This window comes from Uloborus diversus, chromosome 1 (genome assembly GCF_026930045.1).
Source record: "Uloborus diversus isolate 005 chromosome 1, Udiv.v.3.1, whole genome shotgun sequence".
Lineage (NCBI taxonomy): Eukaryota > Metazoa > Arthropoda > Arachnida > Araneae > Uloboridae > Uloborus > Uloborus diversus.
Genome location: NC_072731.1, coordinates 179580415 through 179604409, shown reverse-complemented (window position 1 = coordinate 179604409; position 23995 = coordinate 179580415). Strand labels below are relative to the sequence as shown.

The 23995-nt window shown below is 32.7% G+C and overlaps 2 protein-coding genes across 2 annotated transcripts in view; one reads left to right on the top strand and one right to left on the bottom strand.

Annotated features, from left to right (window-relative positions):
- The window catches only part of LOC129233694 (death-associated protein kinase 1-like), a 126813-nt gene extending 108365 nt beyond the window's left edge, over positions 1-18448 (bottom strand). The window contains 1 exon segment of the mRNA XM_054867675.1: positions 18232-18448. Coding sequence (XP_054723650.1) covers positions 18232-18327 — 96 coding nt within the window. The 5' untranslated portion in view covers positions 18328-18448.
- Positions 18449-19211: 763 nt separating this feature from the next.
- The window catches only part of LOC129233677 (alpha- and gamma-adaptin-binding protein p34-like), a 71705-nt gene continuing 66921 nt past the window's right edge, over positions 19212-23995 (top strand). Inside the window, exon 1 of the mRNA XM_054867659.1 lies at positions 19212-19417. The gene's annotated coding sequence lies outside the window, so the exon portion shown is untranslated. The remainder of the gene's footprint in view (positions 19418-23995) is intronic.

Below are 23995 nucleotides of genomic sequence, written 5' to 3'. Positions count from 1 at the left end.
CCCTATCTCAAGAAGTAATGCTACGTTCTGGTTGAAATTTGGAATATATGTGAATCCATATGTAAACAGGCTTTGGTTCAATTTTGACACCAATCGCTCCCAGGTGTTTTTTTTTTTTTTTTTTTTTTTTGCGAATAAAAATAGCTTTATTAATGCAACAATAAGAAAGATAAATCGTAATAGATTGTCGTCTGCGTATTTCTCGTTATTTTAATTGTATGGAAATGATCGGAAATATTATTTCAATGATTTAAAATTTTTAACTGTTGCCATCTTATGTTTGCTGAGAAATAAAATATTTGTAATTAATTCAAGCAAGGCTTTTAAAATAACTTTCAGTTTTTGCATGTGTAATTTTGTTTTTGTTGGGAATATTGCTTCCTCGTCAAGCATGGGGAAGGATCAGAAAAAAAAAAGAAAAATATAGAAGAAAGTTTCGTGATGGCCACAACATACTAGTTCTTTTTTGACGTTTCTGAAGCAAAATCATTTTTGAAACTTAAAGCAGGAAAACAAAACGAAAAAAGAAGAAAATAAAGAAGATCGGGAATCATCAGACCGTAAATGATTTGTTATGCTACTGCTTTATGGATATCCTGCATGTGCAAGGGCGAGGAACTAATAACACTTGAAACTAGGCAAACGCGTGAGATTGAAGAACAAGTGAAAATGTAGATTATTAGTAACAAAGAAATAGAATGCGAGAAACGTTGAAAAACATAAGTCATCAAAAAAAGAAAAGTGAATCAAAAGTGTGTCAAAATAAGTCACAAGCATAATAATCGACGGCAAATAGTCGCTTGATAAGAATATAACTTTGAAGATTTTTAATGGCCGACATCCAGCGATCAGTTTTATAAATGAAATCATTTAGAACAAGTTAAATAAAAACCTGTGTGATGAAAAGTAAAATAAGAAATAACAACGTCAAAAAGCACAAATCGCAGCTTACTGCTGATACGTGTTTAAGCGTTACAAGGAACGCCTTCTTATTTTTTACTAGCGGTACCCGTACGGCTTTGCCCGCAGTAGAAAATTAGAAGGTCATTTGGTTCGCCTGTATATTTACAAATAATGGATGATGAATTTCTCGCCAATTTGCTATGTTAATTTGCTCGCCCATGTTATGGTAATTTGCTCGTCCACGTTTTGGTAATTTACAAGTCCATGTTATAATAATTTGCTCGGTAAAATGTTCTTAAAATTGGAATAGAAAAGAAACAAAATCGAATTTTCTAAAAATCGCTTCGAGGTGCTCATCTCTATGTTACGAACTAATGTCGTGCCAAATTTCATGAAAACCAGCCGAGCGGTCAGAGTACTACGCGAGTAATAGACATACAAACACACAGAAACACAAACATCCAGAGACAAATACTTTTAGCTTTATTATTAGTAAAGATTTCAGTTGAAACTGTTTCGAAAAATTAAAAAGAAAAGCTTCTATGAAAGTTTAAATACTGAGGGATCAAACATAACAAAAAAAAAAAAGCATTCTCTCTACGATAAGGCTATTGTTTTGTTCGATTTGGGTCTAACATTCGCTCAAATCGAGCAAACTTTTTAAAAAAGTTGATAACGATTATAAATAAACTATCGGTTCTCGCTTAGCATCTCCTGTCACCCATGATTCTACAGATTTCCGAGAGATATTACATCGAAACGACAAAAATCTTGCAAATTCAGAGGAAAAGTGTCATTTGAAAAATGACAAGAAAACAGATGCTATGCTCCTTTTTCTGATTCTTAAAAAAAACCCAGTCATAACCTTAGAGAACGAATTATCAACTTAAGCAAAAGGAATTTTGCTTTGTCGCCAATTGGCGTTGTCCCTGAAATGTTGCCAATGAATTTACCACTACAACTACAGAGAATAAATTGTCCGAAACAATTGTGAACTTCGAATTCGCAACTCCAACGAACTATAGGGGGCACTGCAGTCACTGTCTAATGGCGGAATTGAAAACTAAAACAAACGCATGTGGTAACGAAGAAAATGGTAAAAGTGTTGTGATTTTTGTTCGTATGTATGATTTTTTCGCTTTATTCGTTTGAAAAGATTTTTCAAAGTCTTTTGGTTATTCTGACCCATATAGAAAGAGATTAGAAACCAAAAAGTATTACGAAAGTAAACAATTAATGCAGAACACACAGTAAGTTGTTCTGAAGCAGCCATTTTCACGATGTTGAATTCGGAATTCATAAATTTTTGGTTCGCTTCGAACGGCATTTTCATTTTGTACCGTTTTTTCTATACATTAGTACATATTAAGTTCAGTTTCGTGACATTTCCAGCATTTGTTGACATTTTTGTCACATAGTGCACATACGTGGCAGACTGTCAGGAGTAACGTTTAACACTAGATAATTTATTTCTATGACTATATGATTGGATATCCAAAGAAATCCTGCATTTAATTCATTCGTCATGGAAATGATTTACCCGATATGCGAAATCTTGTCAAGATACATTATTCTTTCACATAATTTTAAAACCATACCCCTATAAACAGATTTTTGGCGAACTTTTATTTTTTATTGTTCAAATTCTTAACGTTCTTTCTGGATTTTTCAATCTGTTCTGCGATAAATATTTTCAAGAAAATTTATTTGCATACTGTCTATTTCAGTAGGATACTGTAGTAACAAAGGTTATTTAAATCATTTATGTAGAATTAGGTTAAGTAAAAGTGTCCAGTCAATGTTGTTAAGTTCGTTTTTTTTTCATCGAATTGAAAAACTGATATTTATTCAAATTCACTCAGAACAAAATAAATAAAATGTGTACTCACAGTTTATATATGGTGGTAGTTTTCTTTTCAGTTGATTGACCATCATTTCTTTTTACTTATCGAATTCTGTAATCTTACTATCATTTTATTCCACTCATGATAAAAATTAAAAATGGTTTAACTAAAAACGCGAAAACTCGCCAAGGCTACTTTGCTTGCACAATAATAAAACTACTATAACCCTAAACAAATTTGGCGAAACCTTTCAGCTGAGAATAAAAGGAATAAAGTAAATTCTTTCTCGGTTAAACATTTTTCATTTTGTTCTACGATAATAAATTCAAGAAAATATTTTGCATACTGTCCATTCCAACTAAATGCTGCTGTAAAATATGATTAGTTTAATTAATTTAAGATTAAAAAAAAAACTCATATTCTTACAAATTCATACAAAATAATAAAAAATTTTACCTGGTATAAACGTTATCCAATTTTGTTAATCCAGAGTTTTCTTGTTTATGCTTCCACCATTTAATACTTTTTTGAAAGAAATAAGGAAAACTAACATTATTTTGAGAAGCTCGAGAATACTACTAAGGGACGAATTAATTTCTGTAGCTGAAAGCAAACTAAGACACATCGATTGCGTTAATAAATACTCAGAACAAACTGCCTGTGTTTACGTCAACAGACACACGTGATGCGCAACGTGGCAATGTTTTAGGTGCAGACGCAGTTTTATAAATCACCGCAAGGTAGCGTATTCGAGCGCTGGAGTTCCGAATATACGGATCACTGATTTTTCATATCCTGATTATTTACGAAAAAAAAACAAACCTGCTTCATAAGAACGTATGAATTATTATAAAGCACCAAAAGGTGATATTAAACACAAAACTATAAATAGTGTGTATCATGTTAGATTTAAGACTAAATCAGTTTAAAACAATCAGCTTCATTTACATAATTTTTCTAAACAATGTTTTTATCGGAATTTCAGTTTGGCAACACTCTTTAGGTTTTGTACATGCTGCATTCTTCTAGATTCAGTTTAACAGTTTATTCCATGTTTTGAGTTAAATTATATGTTTAATATGTTAGTTTGCCATAGTTTAATTTTAGTTAAAATAAAGTTCTTTTATATGAGAATATTGCTGAACTTTGCTGAGTAATTTAACATATACTTATAGCTTAGTTCGACAAGTATGCAATCGTAACTTCTGCGTGGTGCGGTAATTAAAATTTTCCGACTAGAATACTTTTTTTCGGTTAAGTAATGCTTCCGCGGAATGGCGTTCAAGTAATTGAAGCCATTCTGTACATACCAAATGCAAAACAAATAAACCGAGCTTTTAATACCAAATTAACGGCCCAGGGAAAATTGTTGCTGTCCGTCACCTATTTCCGACAATCAGCCAGTGAGTGAGCTACGGTGAGTATGAGCTCATTGGAAAACTTGAATAATTAAACAGCAATGAAAATAAACAGTCAAAAAGTTATTTTGGGCATTCTAATCTTTAATTGAAGACGAAATGTTCACATTGCCCCATAAAAAAAGTTTCAGCCCAATTAGAAATGCTGCGATTTACGAATGTGTAAACTTAAAAAGCATTTCACGAAAAATGACCATTTTTTTTCTCAAAATCGGTAAATTAACGTTAACTTGAAGCATTAAACATAAAATTTAGAACTGCAGATTTTAAACAATAGTTGAAGCTGCACTGATTTGAAAATATCGTCACTGATTGAAAAAGACCAGAAAATTCGTCTGATTCTGGCAAACAGTCATTATAGTAGAGCCAGAACTATATGCAAATGCTTATATGCATATGCCATTGCATATTTTGGCTACTCTTGACGTTACTGCATATATAACTACATATTGACGGCAGGTTTTCAAAAAAAAAAAAAACTCACAAATAAGTGTGTGTTTCACACTTAGTTTTTTTTCTCAAAAGAAATATTGCAACAAACAATTTTGTCCTTCATAAAGAATAAAAAAATCGAAAACCTGTGGGGTTTTTTTTTGCATACTTTTAATGCATATAGTATTTTTGTCCACACTATCTCCCAATTTATATATTGTTGATAAATTAAAACTTAACACCAAAAATCAAAAACATAGAAAGACTGTTCACATTTTTATTCAAATGTGAAAATTTATATCGGCATGAATAAAAAAAAATCAGTGCATATGTTTTGAGTTTTTAGTTCATATTCAATGAATTTTTAGTGCATGTTTTCTTTCGATACTTTTATTGTGCCTATAACCTGGGCTCTAGTCACTAGGATACAGAAACATCATATGAAGCCCCAAATCACCATCCATGTGAAATCACGAAAGTAACACCTTAAGTTAAGTTAAAAAGCCAATTGAAAATTATAAGTTAAAATGGTATTTTGAATAAAAATCAGAAACTGCAGTCCTTCCTTTAGCAAAAGTTGAGTCTCCCAACCGACGGATTTAAATACTTCCTTTTACACGGATATCGAGTACATGGAGAATATTAATCTAAACTTTCAAATATCGTATACAACGTCGTTTGGCAATCCGGATAAACAAAAAGACAGATAATCCGGGGAGTATATGTAATAAGCAGTGCAAATCCTTAAATAAGTGTACTTACCGTTCAATGCGACAAAAAACATTTTTGAAACAAATTTAAACTGAATTGTTTACAAGACACTAAAGAACATTAAAACAGTTTTTCAAATAATTTCCCTGCAAAAAATTATAGTTCAGCCTTCTGTTTTAAAGACGTTTGGTGTTTGAATAAAGGACGGGCACGCAAAGCGAATAATTAGTATGCTAATAGTTGTGCTCTTGATATCATAATTTGAAATTATCTATGTAAACATGGAGAATTTTATAGATTAAAAGAAATTTATTCAGATAATCTAGAAATATGGATAAATGGGAGCCGGATAGACGAGGTTCGACTGTGCATTCCAAGAGATATTTTTTTGTGAAAGTTCATCAATAGCCTTAATTCTCCCATGACATTTCAAAACGTTTTCTAAAGACAAAAATGCATGCTTACACTCAGTGTCAAAATTCATTTGTCTACTAAAATAAACGACTTAATTTTGGAACTCTGACATTGATGTTCAATTACTGAAAGATTAATTATTATAGCTGATTATTTTATTTCGTTTATTTATCTGTTTGTTTTCAGTAAAAACTGAATACACAAAAAGACGACAATGAAGATGAAACACAGCGACACTATAGAGCCTTGATGAAAATGAAAACCGTTTGGAAAAAGAACATTTATTTAGACGTCATTGAGAAAACGAAAAACTAATAACTGTCGTTAATCCCCATTCTACATTACAAACACTAAAGAATTTATAATAAAGTTTGTTTTCACTATGTACACGTTTTGTTTAAAAGAAGAATAGAATATCGATTCCGTTCACATTGAACACAAAAAGATGGCTCATTGAAGGTATTGTCAAACCGCGTTCAAAAAGTTCCTTATGCTAGGGGGGATCATTGCAGGTAAAATTTTTGACTTATTTCTTAGTTCAAAAATGTCATTGTGTTCAACTGCAGGTTGCAATGTAAAGCCTAATAACAGAATGTCCTACTCTTTGTAAACGCAGTCTTTTAGAAACACGGGATTTTAGTTGTTTGAAAAAACGGACTTTTTAAAAATTAGTATCGTTGTAGAACGATAATAAACAACTTTCTTCAGTTTTTTATTAATAAATTTATATTTTTTTTAATAAATAATTTTTTTATTTATTCTACTATACACATATCTACGCCTCAGAGCAACAGTGAGACATCTAATCCCAGGAATAAGAGTAAGATATCCTACTGTTGCTCTGAGGCGACAATATACGTATATTTTTTTTTCTGTTTAAAAATTTGTTTCCTTTAAAGTGAACAGTAACTAATAACAAAAACTGCTTGATTCAGTTCAAATTATTAGCTTTCGAGAACAATTTACTCAAAAAAATGTTAAAGAGTACAATACACAATACTCTCAAAAAGTAGTTTATGTGTCCGAAAGCATGGGAGATTTCGTTTTAACTAATTAAACTAAATTGAAGATTAAATGTCAAAATTTATTTACAAAAAGATTTTTTTCCAGTAATTAGTAAAAAATTACTTTCTCAGAGAAAATTTCAGTTTCTTTACACTCATAATTAAGCTGTGTTGTGAATTTTTGACGTAACTGTACACAGTAGACGTAATTCTAAACAATACTACACGTTATTATCATAAACCGTGCTTTAACATTAACTCAGAACGTCATTTTTGTATTTAAGAGCTCTCTGACAGTTATCTCTCGAAATTATCTTGAAAATACTCGACAGATTCTTTTTAAACAATTTCTAAAAATATATTATGTCCTAAGTAAGCATTCTAAAGCATGAGAAAGGACGAACTTACTACTAATTTCAAAAATAAGTTCTACCTGAGCAGCTTGACTACATTCAACTTAATAACAAACTAATTAAGGCAACTTGTAGACAAAATATTATGTATAAAAAATGCACAGAAAGTTTTTTTTTCTAGTGAGTAAAACATAAATTTCAAATATTAAGTTATAGAAAATCATGAAATATAAATTAAACTTCAGCACAGTTTGAACTATTTAACTCTTTATGACAATATTGGAGCAAAACCTTTCTCAAAACATCATGAGATATTATATTTTTAGTTTTAATGAAGAAATTATTCTCTTAAATTACTCTGAGTTTGAAAGAAAATAAAAGCAATGATTTATAATGAGTTAATTCCTTTTTGCACAGCCTTTTAAAAATTATAAAGCAAAATGTAAACGAAGAAAATTAGCGAAAATTAGTGAAACTTTAGAAGACAATTAGCAAGCTATAACAATGCAACTGAGAACTGAGTCCCCATTCAGTTAACGTATCATTGTGACCGAGTCAAAAATTTACTATCTCCGTCAAGTTCATCAAATTACGCCAGTCTTGCATTTTAGGAATACTACCGTAACGACATTGAAATGTGTTTTTCCTCTTCTTATTTAACAAATATGAAATTATTCAATGGCACACCCAGGGACGAGGAGGGAAAAGTGTTGGTCCAGACCCGAGCCTGAAGGGGGCCCAATATTTTTAAAACTAGGGGTGAAATATAGGGGTAAACAGTATGGAGGGGCCCCCGAAAAGTCTATTTGTGACGGGCCCCAAAATCTCTGTGCACGCCCCTGGGCACATCATCCCAGATCCGAGTCAAAGCTGGTTGCCACATTAAACGGAACACCCAGCATTGCTATCAGGAGCGGATACAAGGGTAGTGTCATGAGGGTCACGACCCCCCTCCCCCAAACCATCGGAAATACTGTTCATCCACATTATGTTCTAATACATTATGAGTAAACAATTGCAGCAACCTTTTCAATTAATTAATTATTTTTAGAAGTAAATATCTGAAATGCTACTTCTTTTCATTGCTTACGAAATTAGTTACGTTTATGCCCTACTAGGCGCCTTATTCCTGGTTGATTTGGTGCTTTTTTTTTTTCACACCCTAGCAGTTTCAGAAATTTTTCGTACCCAAAGTCCAGGGGTGTTTGTGATCCGAATTTTCCGAAAATTTTGGGTTCCTATTTAAGAAAATATAAAGTTGACCACACATTTTAAAACTGAAAAATAACTTTAAAAAAAGGGGGGGGGACGTTTTAAATGATTTTTGTATGTATATTTGATGAGTGTTTTAAAGGGAGGGAGGGAGGGTCAAGCTTCGTCATAGTTTAGTTTCCGAAAGTTTCACTGTCTTCAGAAAATTTTGCTTACGTCCACTTGTACCAAAGGCCAAAACCTTTTTTTCTTCATCATGCCCCAACCCCAATAATTAAATGTGAAAAAAAATACTTCCTCGTAATGCTAACCTAAGAATGCTTCCGCTTCAAGTCGATCGCCTCGCCTCGAAGCTGTCAGAACTTTCAGCTTTTTAAATAGGCGGGTTTACGAAAGATTAATACTAAAATAGAAAGCGAACTAAGAAAAGATTGCAATAGAAGTAAAAAAAAAAAAAAAAAAAACTGTCAATTGTGGTAACTTCACGGGAGAAACGAAAGCCTGGTCTTGTTTAAGATGTCTTTGCCTTTCGATGAAAGCGTGGGTGAAATGACCGCTTGCTTTTAAAATGCTTCAGATGAGCGACGGTCCGTGAACCAGATCCTCCACCTGCTGCGAACCGCGGAAGATTTTTAAAGATGCATCCCGTGAAACAGTCGCTTTCTCGCGTGTGCCCGCCGCCGAGCGTGGAGTTTCTTTTTTTTTTTTTTTTTGCTTTTGTTTGTCCAAATCAACGCTGAAGATGACGCTGTACTTGAGAGGTGGTCTGTAATAAGCAATTAATTGCGCAATGTTTTAATGTGGCAAATTGCAGCCTGATTATTGAGACTAAAGTACGCTATTTTTATGTGAATCATTGATCGCCGAGCGTGGAGGTCTTTTGCTTTTGTTTCTAAAAGTCAACGTTGAAGATGATGCTGTAGTTGAAAGTTGGTCAGTAATAAGTAAATAATCTTTTAATAAGGCAAATTGCAGCCTAATAATTGATGCCACAGTATGCAATTTTTATGTAAATCATTGATCGCCGAGCGGGGAGGTCTTTTACTTTTGTTTCTCCAAGTCAATGCTGAAGATTATGCTGTAGTTGAGAGGTGGTCTGTAATAAGCAATTAATATTTTAATGCGGTAAATTGCAGCCGAACGTATTTCGCTTCGTCAAAAAACAGATTCATATTCGTGGTACAAGGTTTTGATTCAAGCATTTAAGCACGATTCTTAATTTGAGGAATTTTATACCGAGAACCAATCCAAATTTTACCAATGAAAAATTCAATCTTAACTCTGAATTTTAGTGTCAATGCATAGTTGAGTGATCAAAGAAATCTTCGGGCATAAAAATAAATTTCAAAACAATATTCCACCTGAACATTTAAAGATTATTTTACCCCCTCTGCCCCAAGTTAGTGCTGCATTTGAATACTTTTGTTCTTATTGTTGATACTGATGATTTAATGATTCTGTCAGAATAAATTTTTAGTGATCTCAGGTTACTATGCTCAACAATACTCACTTTCGAAGTACCCCTACTCTCCATAAATCTGTGCCAAATTAGTTTGAAACTCAGAGTTCGCACTCTGAAGCCGCGCCACATTTTTTTAAGAACTCCACCACTAATATATAGGAAAGACCAGGTTGCTTCCGAATAAATTTACGATTCATTTACTAGAAAACAGTTTTATGTGGATTCTGAAGAAATAATAATTACAAAATGTGGCGTGGCTTTAGAATGTGCGATTTTCTGGATTTTTGAAACTAATTTGATACCGATTTAAGGAGAGAAGGAGGTAAATAAGACTGGTTAAAAGCATAGCACCCTAAACTCTCGGAAAAATGTTCAAATAAAATCATAAAAGGGTCATTCCATGTCAAGTGATCCAAAATTTGGGAAATTTTTTCCCTCACCCTTTTGTATTTCTTTGAAATTTGGCTCATCGATTGTACCCTTCGAGGTAATCAAAAGTCCAAATTTTTTGATTTTTATCGCTATTATTTTTTTATTTATGACACTTTGATTTTTCGAAAAACCCGCTTTTTTTCATGGATGTTTGAACATAAAATGGACGATAACTCAGCACCAAATATAGATAGAAAGATTTGGTAAAAAGCGTTTTAAAGTACATTAGTTGCTGTTTAATTGGATATGCAACATGACTAATTTCAAAAAATTTTTAATTTTTGAAAACTGAAATTTATATTTAAAATTTAAATTTCTCAGAAAAGGTATAATGAATTTTTTTTAAAAAATTCTCAAACATTTGTGTGTATTTTATCTTTATTTGTGCAAAGTTTCAAGTTGGGATCTCAATGGAATCATATTTTTATGAATTTTTAAATAAAATTTGACTTATGAAATAATGACATTTTTCAGATTCTAACTAGTTAAATATGGGGTTTTCTTACTGGGGATGGTCTAGTAAGTAGTAATTGATCATGATTATGCTTGAAATGAGCTGACATGAATTTGTAGATTGGTAAGCCCCCCCCCCCCCCCCACCACTTTTATTTTTTTTTCAAAACATTTCGAAAATTAAAATTAAATAAATAAATAAATAAAACAAAATAAATAGTAAACTTATTAAAAGTTGGTAAATAATCTTCTTCAAAGCAAGAAAAAGCCCCCCCCCCCCAGCACCACCACATTTATTTATTTTTTTTTCAAAACTATTTTCAAAACGCAAAAAATAAATGAATTAATAAAATAAAACAAAATGAATAGAAAGCATATAAAAAGCTGGTAAATGTTCTTTAAAACAAGACGAAGTACATCCCCCCCCCCTCCCACACATACGATTAACACTATAATAGTATCACGCCTCACCTGACGCTTTTTTTTTCGGACCAAGTGTTTCTTTTTCAATCCGAACTTCACAAAATTTACTTGATTAATTCACTATCTGATAAGGAAAGTTATGATTCATTTCATCCCCTACCCCTGTGCCAACTTTCAATTTTGGAGGGAGGAAAGAAATAGTTTGCCCCAAGATCATAGCAAAATAGGAGTGTTTCCCCCCATTTTGTTTCATTCTTTTCACACTAAACTAAAAATCAATCTAAATATCAGATCATATGTCTGTCCGCATAAAACTAAGCGTCTTTCCACACATTTAGAATGCAGCTGTTTTTTTCTTTGCTTTAATGCTAGCTTTCATTTAATTTCAGTTGTAAAAGAGAGCATATATGTATCTCCGTATAAAACTGTCTTTCTACAACATTTGGAGTGCGGCGGTCTTCTTTTCTTTAATGCTAGTTTTCTTTTTAGTAAGCAGTTGTAAAGGAGAGCAATGCAGCGAGATCTATTTATGCATATATTAAAAGCAGTTATAGATCAAACAAATTTTGCTAATTTGAGCATAATCTTCCATGTTGTTAAGCTTCATTCCAGATTGCTCTTCCCCCTCCCCCTCCCCCAATCGTCCCACTTTTCGAAAGAAAAAAAAAAGCTGCAAATGAGTGGTTCTATTTGTCTGTTAAAGTTTTTCTGACTTTTAGTTTTTATGACCCCCCCCCCCCCCATTTATAAGCCTTAGTCACTGCTGATGTTTAGCAGCGTGCATCCCAGTTTATTATGATTATAACTCTTACGTGCCACAGCTTTTTTTTTTTTTTTAAATACAGTTTTGAAAAAAAAAAAAAGATAAAAAGTGGTTGTGTGGCATTGGGGGGGGGGGGGGGGGGGGTACCAATCTACAAATTCATGTCAGCTTATTTCAAGTATAGTCATGATCAATTACTACTTACTAGACCATCCTTAGTAAGAGAACCCTATATTTAACTAGTCAGAATCTGAAAAATGTCATTATTTCATAAGTCAAATTTTATTTAAAAATTCATAAAAATATGATCCCATTGAGATCCCAACTTGAAACTTTGCACAAATGAAGATAAAATACACACAAATTTTTGAGAATTTTTTTAAAAAAATTCATTATACCTTTTCTGAAAAATTTAAATTTAAAATTTAAATTTCATTTTTTAAAAATTAAAATATTTCTAAAATTAGTCATGCTGCATATCAAATTAAACAGCAACTAATGTACTTTAAAATGCTTTTTACCAAATCTTTCTATCTATATTTGGTGCTGAGTTATCGTCCATTTTATGTTCAAACATCCATGAAAAAAAGAGGGTTTTTCGAAGAATCAAAGTGTCATAAATAAAAAAATAAAAGAGATAAAAATCTAAAAATTTGGACTTTTGATTACCTCAAAAGGTACAATTGATGAGCCAAATTTCAGAGAAATACAAAAAGGTGAGGGGAAAAACTTTGGATCACTTGATATGGAATGACCCAAAAGTATTTAAATGTGGCAGTTAATCCGAGACAAAATTTTTGATCTAGTTATAGCAACTAATTTGGGATGAAGAGAGTACTGTTTTTAATTTGTAATGTCTACTACAGTGCAGAACCTTTTATCCGGGAACCAAAAAACCGGGAAACCAGAAAACCGGCAACCTTTTGCCGATTTTCCCGTCATTTTTTAAAAATACGCATTTTTTTTTCAATTTTTGAAAAACTAATATATAAATATATTTTTTTTTTTTGAAATACCTAACAGAAAATGAGCGGTTTCTTAATACATATCATATTACATAGCTACAACTCGGGAAATCATTTACAAAAATGAACTTCAAAGGGCTGTCTTTAACGCAGGGAAAATTTTCCAGAATATTTTCTTGAACTAAAGTACACACGTAAGTCTGCAACTTTTGTGTTTTATTCCAACTGAAAACTAAAGAAATAAATATTGTCACATTATAATAAAAAACAAAACGCGTTCATGAAAACAAAGACTATAGTAGAAGAATCGCACATTTACGTTCAAAAAAACTTGTTTCTTGTCCTTCCCTTCATTCTCTTTAATTTTACAACATCGAAACTTGGTGTTTTTCTTTCCTTTTCAAAATGAATGTGAGGGTCTCAGGTCTTATTAAATAACTTAGGGTTTCTGGTTTTTAAATTATTCTTTCACTAGTAATTTTTAATGTTTCGTTATTGATAAGCATTTCCGAACTGTTTTCTTCTTATTTAAATACGTATTACTATTTATTATAGTAATTCAAGTTTTATAAATAATGGGGCAAAAGCTCTTTTTAGCGATCCAGAAAACCGGGAAATTCAAATATCCGGGATAGCTATGGTCCCGAACTTCCCGGATAATTGGTTCTCTACTGTACAAAGATTTTAACATAATGTTTCTGAGAACGAGAATAAATCTTTTTCAAAGACAGCTAATTTATAAGTCATTAATTTTGTAAAAATTACATGACGACTTTCGAGAAAATCGGGCTAATCATGTTACTTGCATGGACACGACTTCATTCTTATATTGGGGGAAAATTAATTCTAAACGTCATAAATAAATTGTCTGAAAGAATAAAATTTAAGCTAAGTGTTTGTCTAGGCAACATTGGATGTGTACCCGATCATGAACAAGTTTTCTCCCTAAATTCCAAATTTTAGACTGAAGCCATTGGATTTCCATGCTTTGTCACATGGTATTGGAGAAGAAGTTTATAGAGTCAATGAACATTGTTAAATGAACTCTAAGCAAACGGATGCCATTGTGTCTACTGCCTTTAATAATTGCACATTTCTAGGTACGTTCTCAATAGTGCTTGGACCTCCAACCAGGAATCTCACGAACTGAAACCGAATACTTCAAATTGAGTCCCAATAATAGGCAAAAACATGTTTACAGTGTATATACAAGTTTCTTTATTTTACATTTCTTTGTTGAATTTCTCTATTTTTTTTATCAATGCATCCAGAGCCTGTTTGAGACACTCTTTTTTCCAAAAGAAAAAAAAAAACTCTTCACAATATTTGTAATTGCCAAAAAGAATTCTTCACAACAATCTTGAGTGAGAAAAGAATGTCAAAACATTTTTTAGGATTCATTGCCATCAAAGTGAGCTCCTTTAGTGCCTAAGATTTTTTATCTATCTATTTTCATAGTTTTATACAGGGCTATGATATTTCCTATACATTTGAGATTTCGTAATAATACATCTCATTTTTTTGCCTCCTCCCTCCCGCCAAAGAATAAATAAATAAATAGGAGAAAGACAAACGAACAAAAAACAGCAAGAAAAAAACTATAAAATCATTACTAGGAGTAAACTTCAAAAAGTAATAACATTTTTGAAAAAATGGCCCTGGAAAAGCCTTCTGAGCAGAAGTTAAGCACGTCATTTGGTAAAACAGGGGGGGGGGTATGCCCCCCCCCAATTTTGGGAACAGTGTTATCATGTATTTTTGAATGAATTCTGTTGTTTTCTTCCTATAAATGTATTGATAATAAACTTTTTATCCCCGCCTTCAACTTCCGGGAAAACGTTGAAATTGCGGGCCCGGCAGTGTTATACTCTTAATATATATATATATATATATATATATATATATATATATATATATATATATATATATATATATATACACACACAAGTGAATATTCAAATTACCAACATTTTACCTATTTGTTATAAATAAGGGAGAACTGGGTGGAATGAGACAGCTACATTTATGTACTGAAATGAAATGTGAAAAGTTAATTTTAGCTTGTCCAGTAGTGAGCAAGGACGGATACAAGGGAGGAACAATGGGCAAGACCGCCCCTCCCTTGAGGGACCTTGCACCGGCAATGTTTCGGAATGGAAGTCCTAAAAACGCAAATGTAGGCCATCTTTGATGACGACAGGGAAAGGGAAGGGATATAGGGACTTTCCTCCGATATTTTTTACAAACTGAAGTTCCAAAAATCGAAATTTTTAAACGACCTTCGCTGATGCTTTAGGGTTAGGGTATGTTCGACATGTAGCAGCAGAAGTCAAGATCTGTTGCATCTTCTGGACAAGCTAAAGATAATTTTCATACTTTTTTCCGGCATATAAATGCAACCTCTCCTATTTTTCTTTTCCTGCTCGTCTTTCTTTCTAACGTTGTACAATAGGCACTTCTTTCCTATTTTCCTTCCCAGTCGACGATGCCTCTGATGTTCGGCCTAAAGAAATAAATCACAATAGCACGAAATCGGGTTTGTTATTTTGTAACTGACACGAGACTAAACCGATTTGAAGCTACAGGTAGCATGAAGAATGGATTTAAGTAAGGAAGAACAAAAAAAAAAAAAAAAAAAAAACCTGCATTCTTACCTCTGGTCCCATTTTGGGCACCTCTACGGATCATGGCTTCTGAGTAAAGGGTTAATGTTTCAAAGCCGCTCACTGCATACCTCTGGCAACATTAGTCATTTTTTTCCACCTTCCATGCTCATGTGTAGAGTGGAATGCACCGAAATTAACCCCGCTCTTCAGGTGCTTCCCGAGAGAAGCATCACAAATGCCTCCATGATTCATTGCTGCGATTTATGACTTGCTATGCAAACGACTTTTTAAAAAGAAAAATAAGTTTCTTCTGCTTTAGTAGATAAATTTATGGGGTTTTGTTCAATAGCATGGCAAATCGGTTAAGAATTAATTTAGTAAATATTATCAGCGAATACTAATTCAAATTTTCAACCAACATTTACATCCCAACCTTTAGATATAGTATTAATAAATAATCCAACATGGAGATGATAGTTTCATCTCCATGTATTCTTTCTCATTTCATGAAAAAATTACGTTACTAACTCTTTCAGTCGGAACTATGAAATACTTAACCGAAAATGTCTTGATTTGGTTGACAGAATACTATAGTAAAGAGCATCAAAGAGACAAAATTTCAAGTTTGTGCGTGAAAAATTAAAAGAGTTATGATGTATTCAATGTACTGGACTCGACATTTCTGAAAAATAACATTTCAGATAAAAAAAAACGATGAAACGTCAAACAACATTGTCAAATGTTCTCCAATCAATATTAAAACATAATATAAGCATTTTAAATAATGAATAAAATATTATATATTTTTAAAAAATCAGGGGGAGGGAATCCTCGCCTTTGCGTTTTTTTGCATAGATAATAATAAGAAGATTGTTAAGAGTCAACTACAAAAAAATCAAGTGGTTTCATCAATTATTAAATAATTAACAGCTATTTAAGTTCATCTGCGGTATACCAGACACCAGGTCTGAAGGGGCAATTTTAATGACCAAAAGCAAGAAATTCAATAAGCTATGAAATTTATGTTGCGGACGCGACGTAAATCAGAGACCAAATTTAAAATCCTTATACAAGTAAGAGTAAAGTAAAAAAAAAAAAAAAAAAACTAACACTATTACATAAAAGAAATTAATAATTAAGCAGAACCTTTGAGCAGAAAAGTTTTTGAAAAATATTGCCACGTTATTAAATCGCACAAATTTGAAGAGAACTGCATACACGTGTTTCGGGGTTACGAGTAAAAAAAGTTTTTTTAAAACTTTGTTTTTGTTGGATATCTTTCATCCATAAGCTCAACTCTTTTGCATTGAAAAAGTGGATCTTTGAAACTCCGAAACATATGTGTATGAGACTATCTACAAATTCGTGTACTGTAACGTTGTAATATTTTCTTTTAGTAGTTCACAAACTAACACATATATATCTGTACATATCTCAAATATGTATTAAGTACTACTGCAACACCAATTTATATATATTATTTTTACTTAAATGTGTAAACAAAACTCGTAATTATTAAAAAAAAAATAGGTAAACACAAACAAATGAATACATAAACGTATTGTCGATCCATTTAATTAAGGGACAATATGCCCATAGGGACTGTCCACAAATGATGTCACGCTGTGAGAGGTGGAGGAGTTCGTAAAGTTATGAGCTATTGACAAGGGGGAGGGAAGGGGTAACAAGAAATGTGACACCCATTTTTATAGGAATACGCTTATGAAAAATGGCGTGACATGTGACAAGGGGGGGGGGGGAAGTAAGGTAAAGTTTGAAATTTAGTTTCAAACGGTGGTAGGGGGTCAGTAATATTCAAAATATAGACGTCATTTATATAGACAGCTCATGGAGAAGTTTCAAAAATAAATCATCCTGTTTGACATGATCAAAAACGCAATAAAATAAGGCCTGAAATAAATGAATAAATAAAATAAAAAGTTTTAATGTTCCCCCCTCCCTATAAGTCGTCATTTGTTTCAATTTGTAACGTAACTTAGTAATATTGTTCCGTTAATTTCATGTATTTTCCTCAAAAACTTTACTTTTTCCCCTCCCTACTATTGCTTATTTACCTTTAGTATTAAAAAGTTTTCACGTGTTTTCAAATCCTTTTCGGCCGAAATTTTACTACTGCAATAAATGAAATGGGAAAGAGAATCCACTTAGTAATTTTGCTTTTTCGATTGATTTTTGCACATCGCATTTTCAGAGTTGGAAAAAATAGGAATTTAATAGATTGAAACATAACAATCTTCTAGAGAAAAAATTCCTTGATTTAAAAGTCTTCATCTAACCCTGAGATGAAGACTTTTAAATCAAGGAATTTTTTCACTTTTAAATCAAGGAATGTTTTCAGCTGTGTTCGCTTGCTAATTCACTCGAAAGAGTTCCACGAAAGCCCTTGATCATCTAAGTTATTTTTTCGTCTGATAATATTTTGATGCATTCATGCTTTAATTGATGTATTTATGCTTTAATTGTAATACAGCTGATTGCAAAATAATGGTTGAAATATAAATATAGGATATAATTTCCCCTTTCCTCCAAAAACATTGGTGCGAGGAGTTGCTTCATAAAAAAAGCTGCTTTAAGGCTATCAACCAGTTAATGCACAGAATTTTAAACCGTTTTTCATTGCATGTTTCATAGAAGACACAAATACATTGTGAAAATTGTTATTTGATGGCAGTAAAAAATATTCCTTATTTCTATGATAAAAAATGTAGTTAAGTTAAGAAATACACGTTTACGTTCAAACTTCTGCAACAATGCCCAAAAATATACATGAATTTTTTAACTTGAATGAAATTAGAAATAAAATTGTGAAACTTACCAAAGTTGAAACAACGATAAAATTATCAACGTCATCTACAGACTGATCAAAGTAAACAGTCTCTTCGATTTCTTCTTCATCTTCAGCTAATTCCATTTTAGTATTCCAAATGCTTACACTTTAACACAGACACATTGTTATTCCAATGGAAAATCTGACAAGGGTTGGCTCTTTGTAATCCAAATAGTTAGATTTCACATTTCGGCATCAATTTGTTTCAACCACGTTTAAACTCATTAATGACGCCTTTTAAGAAGCAAACGATATTTTTAGAAGTTCTAACAAAATGATCAGTGGTCAATGTTATTTTTTCAGTAACGAATACAAATATTTTTCTTGCTAAAAAGGATATTGCGTCTTTTTTATAAAAAAAAATTTCACAAATTCTTTTTTTCACGAAATTAATTGAAGAATATAAGATTTTATATTATTTTCCGAATATAATTCCTAAGTACATTTCAAAAGGAAAAGACACAAGGAGGAATAAAAATCGAAACACACTTGTCAACGCCGGAATAAGTTGTCAAAAACACACATAACGGCAAGTTTAATTCACTTCACACCAAAGTTCTCCGTTAGATTATTTTACACATTAATTTAACGCATTTTCGCCAGCGAAAATGCGTTGCAAAAATGTTGCGAAAAGGATCCGGAACAGAAACTAAACATATTTCATGGTTCCAAAACTGAGGGAATTGCGCAGAGATTTCAGACGGCTAGCGCGTAAGGTTTTAAAAGCGATAAAATAAGCTCTGATGCTATAGCATCCAGACACGTTGTCAAACAAACATTCCACGAGATGTTCTTTTTTACGCAATCCATCCGTTTGGCGCGAATATTTTCTTCTTGAACAGCAGCGCTGCTGACTGAAATAAGGTGTGTTACCTGTGGAACGATTTCCCGCTGATTTAGACTGCGTCGGGAATGGAAAAGCAGGAAGGGAAAAAATACCTGTTCGACTAGTGATGCTGATTTTCGAGCACGGTTTGCCTCTCGGCTTGGCGAAATGTTTCGTTTTTGGCTAGGAGGAATTATTTGAGTGATGAACGCATGCATGACCTGGGATGTTGGGGAAAAAAAGAAGATTGGAAATTAATCCCTCAGGCATATTCTGCTCAGACCAGGACTTCCTAAACAACATATAAAAACAGTAAATAAAGACGGGAAAAAAATGCGGACCAGTGAGGTAGTTTTCTTTTATGAGATTGGTATCAAACATTCTTCTTATATTTTGTTGCCTAACTGTCTTTGATGTAGTTTCATAACTGTAAATTTGTTTGTATTAACGTCTTATGTGTATTTTTTTTTTTTTTTTTTTTTGTTATTGACGTAGTTAAGTTCAGTGGTATTTTAATGTAAAACTCTTTTAATTACGAAAAATGAACAATGTTCGAGCATCAATAACTAAAAGTCTCTTAAAATTATGCAAAAAGCTTTTACAATTCGTATCAAAAACTTTTTTAACATTTTGCAATGACTCAAATTTTTCTTGTAAAAACAGACTAATAGATCACAATTAAATAATATTGAAATAAGAGTAACGTAACATACATTAAGTAATAAGATGTTTCTAATCAGGATTCGTATTGTCTTATTAGTTGTAGATCAAGTGAATTCTCAAGGAATTGTCCAATTCTTTCATGTGACACCGTTAAGTAATGAGATAACGATAAAATGACTTCAACTACGCTGAAAACTATTTTTACTTTTGTGTTGATTCCTAAAATGATAATAAAGCTCTGATAACATAAAATTATATTCAAAATTTTACTTTTATCATTATTACAATTTTGCGCAATAAATGATGGTTGATATTTTTTGATGAACACGACTCAACGAGATTTGACTCCTTCACGAAAAGAATTCGTTAGGCAAGAGTTGGAACTGATGTCATTTCTATTTTGTGCGCTACTTTAAGCGCATTTTACGTATATCATTAATTTAGTGTGTGGAGAAAAAGCTTATACAAAATACGAAAGATCCCGTAGTTAATAACTTAACTAAAGTTAACAGCATTAACCTAAACAAAGGTTCGTAAAAACAGGGTCGGTGGTAGAAAAAATTAAAAAAGGCAAATGATAATGAACCAATTTGAGTTTACAGGATATAAGTTCAGATTAATATTTTTTTTTAATAATGATAAAATTGATGGTGTATCTAAGGTCCGAATCCAACAAGAATCCCAGGGTGTACTCGTGTGTGCTAGTCACCATGTTTAGAACTTGAGCAATATTTTTCATTTATAACGCCTACATGAGTCGATAATGACACAAATTTTATTTCTATCCCCTCCCCCTTTCGTCCATTTACATATTTTCACATATCATCCTTATAAATGCTTACTAGTCATATATCCGTCAATTTATTTGCCTACCGCTATCTGTTGCCGCTTGCCTTTAGTGGTCATAGAAGTCGAACTGCGACAGGCCGGTCCGGATTCCAATCCCGGCTCGGGCATGGACGTACTTTCTCTCTCATGTTCTTGACATTTCTTTTTGTGAATTAGTTGTTGTGATGTGAATGGTTGCCTACCCTATAAACGGGTCCTTATGGCATGTGTGTACTGTATAAGTCGGACTTCACACCAAATTACGGTACAGTTGGAAAAGTGAAGCAGCGCACCCCAAATTGCCAGCATAGCTAGCAGACGACAACAAAGCAATATCTGTTTGAGTAATTATGAATGCAATAACCTTACGCTTTCATGTAAAATAGGGTGGAGTGAAAAATATCAAAATCTGATGAATGTTAAGTTTTAGTGCGGAAAAGTTGCCTTTTGTAGAGATATTTAGTTATGCAAAAGGATTTCGATAGAAAAAAATATCCTGAGGGTTCGCCCGTGCCTTGAAGTTGACCATTATCGCATAAAAAATGGAAAAAGTTACAATAATTTCATCAAAAGTAAAAATTTGATGCAATATCACTTAAGAATAGGTTTTTTGTGTAGATTACGCATCGCATGTGATCATTTTAATAATTAACTAAATTTATTGGCTAAATAGAGAATTTTTTTTTATTTACTGGATAAGAAATTTTTATATTACTTATTTTTTCCGTATCTATGTAAGAATTAATTATAATGGAAGTAAATTTTTACAAATAACTTCTAATACTTTTTTCTCAATGTACGGAGCATCACGATGTTATTCAGTTTTGACGCTATATTCTTCAAATTCAAAGCATGTGTGGAACTTTAAAATATAGTTAATTATTAAAATGATCACATGCTGTGCGTAATCTACGCAAAAGCCTACTTTTCAGTGATGTTACATCAAATTTATCAATTTTTTATTTTTGATGAAATTATCGTAACTTTTTCCACTTTTTATGCAATAATGGTCAACTTCAAGGCACGAGCGAACCATCAGGATATTTTTTTCTGTCAAAATCCTTTTGCATGACTAAATATCTCTACAAAAGGCAACTTTTCCGCACTATTACTTAACGTTTATCAGATTTTTATTTTTTTCACTCCACCCTAATGTACAACTTATTCAGCCCTTTGACTGCTATGGACTCATATATGCGTCTAGCGAAAGATATTGCTGTGACCTATGGGCGTATATGTACGTCCAGAGACAACCATCGATGTGCCGCATATGTGCATTCGCTACAAGCCATCGGAGTTGGAGAGACTATGGACGCCACCGGTAAGGTCTTTTTTTCTGTCTAATGGCTGCGTTAAGCTATTTAGCCTTTTGCAGACCACATACGATTCCCCGGTACGGCATCCAGTCCTTCATATGCCACCATTAAGGCACGGATGTCAATGGCACACATGATTTTGGCGCACAGTTTCCCACCAGATGGAGGCACCTGGGTTCTCTTCGATGCGAAACTACACTAGGAGTTTGATTGTGCCGAGGATATTCCAAGCCAAACGAATACCCCCCAAGGGGTCTTTTACATACCGCATAATCATTATCATACGACATGGGCACCGATAATTTTCTGCATCTGGAAAATCCACCGACGGGGTCAGAACCAGAGACTACGGTGCAGAATGCCAACGCCTTACCACCGCGCGTGGCTCAGTGTCAACGCATTCGACCCAGTAACATAAGATCCCTGGTTCTAGTCCCGTCATGTCAGTCGCTGCTTTGAGAAATGAGGAAATCAAATGGTGGTTGTGACATGTTTAACCCTGATCGAGTTGCCTGATAGTTGTTATCATGATTTTCACCTATTCTTGAGCAAACATGGGACAGACACCCTTTCGAGGCCAGGCCTGATTTACCACTAGGCCCAAAAAGCGCGGGGCCCCTATCGCCAGGGGATCAAAAAAACTTTTTTAACCAAAATATGGCTTTAATTTGTTTTTTATGGTGCTTTAAATCAAGAATAATGTATAAAGCGTACTGTTCAAGTGGACCAGTGCAGACGTGTCAAGCATACTAAACTAAAACTTCTAAATGGGCTCTGTATCTTTTAAATACATATTTATGTAGTTTTACTGTTTCTTCACCAGTTAGACCATTTTCTAATACCTTTACTTGAAAAGAGAATGAGTCGTGTTTAATAAGTTTAGATAATATTTAAAACCTGTGTTGTTTGTGAAATAACGTTAGTCATCATTTGCCGTTTCAATGGTTTAATTTTGATTTGTATAGCGTTTGCTAATGTAGCCCGAGAAAGATGAGAAGGAATATTAAAATGAGTAAATTTCCATTTTGTGAAATGAAGAAAACTCAATATTAGGCTGATGAATTAAAGGTGATTTCAAAGCAATATTACCGATCGTTCTCGCATTTTCCAAAAGTTGTTGCAGATGTTTATACTATACTAGCTTTGTATCGGGGTGTGAAAAAATTCGTATAATCAAGAATTAGTTATTGATTAGATGTTAATTAGTTTTATACCTTATTGTCCTAAATTTTCTTCTCATTTCACAACGCTGGTTTTTTTTAATGAAAAGAAGTTATGTAACAATCTTGATTTTTTTTATTGTTTTTATTTTATTGTATTTTATTTACTCATTTTTTATTTTGTATTTTTAAAAATGTTTTAAAGGATTCTCATTACGTTCATCTTTTTCCAGTCATTGAAATCACACAAAAATTAACCGTAAAGTATAAATAGTGAATTGTTATAATTGGTATAAAACAGCGGTTCCCAACCTTTTTCTCTTTGCGAACCCCTTGGAACAGGCAAAAAAGTTCGCGAACCCCCTGATGTTGAAATTAGTAACATGTAAGAAACAATAAAAAAACAGCTTGTTTGCTTTCCATTTTTTTTCAGCATTTGATTGCAATAAACAAAAATATAATTGTAAAATATCATTAAGTGCAAACATTAATAAAAAGTTAAAACTACATCTACAAGAAAAATTATAAACAAGAAGTTTTATAAACCAACTATTTTTTTAAGCATACTTTAAATTGGGGAAAAAATCCTTAATGCGATATTTGTGGCTGTTTGACGGAACAAAGAAACTGAAAGTTTGGTTCAATGTCTGACAGTTTGAGTCTTAAATCAGGCTCTGCATTCAATCTGCTTCGGTATTTATCTTTGAGATAAGTATAGGAGGAAAATCCTTTCTCGCACAGATATGTTGTACAAAATGTTAATAAAATTCGAATTGCTTTTTTGGACAAAACGGTATAGTCAATTCTTACACTGATTTAGAAGTCAATTAACGAGAGCTCTTTAAAGGTAGTTTTCAATGAATTATCACAGGATAACTCGATGAGCTTTTCCTTTTCAGGTAATGTCAGGGTGTTCTCTAAGCATGGATTTCCTTCAAAAGGATTGCGTATCCAGTTGT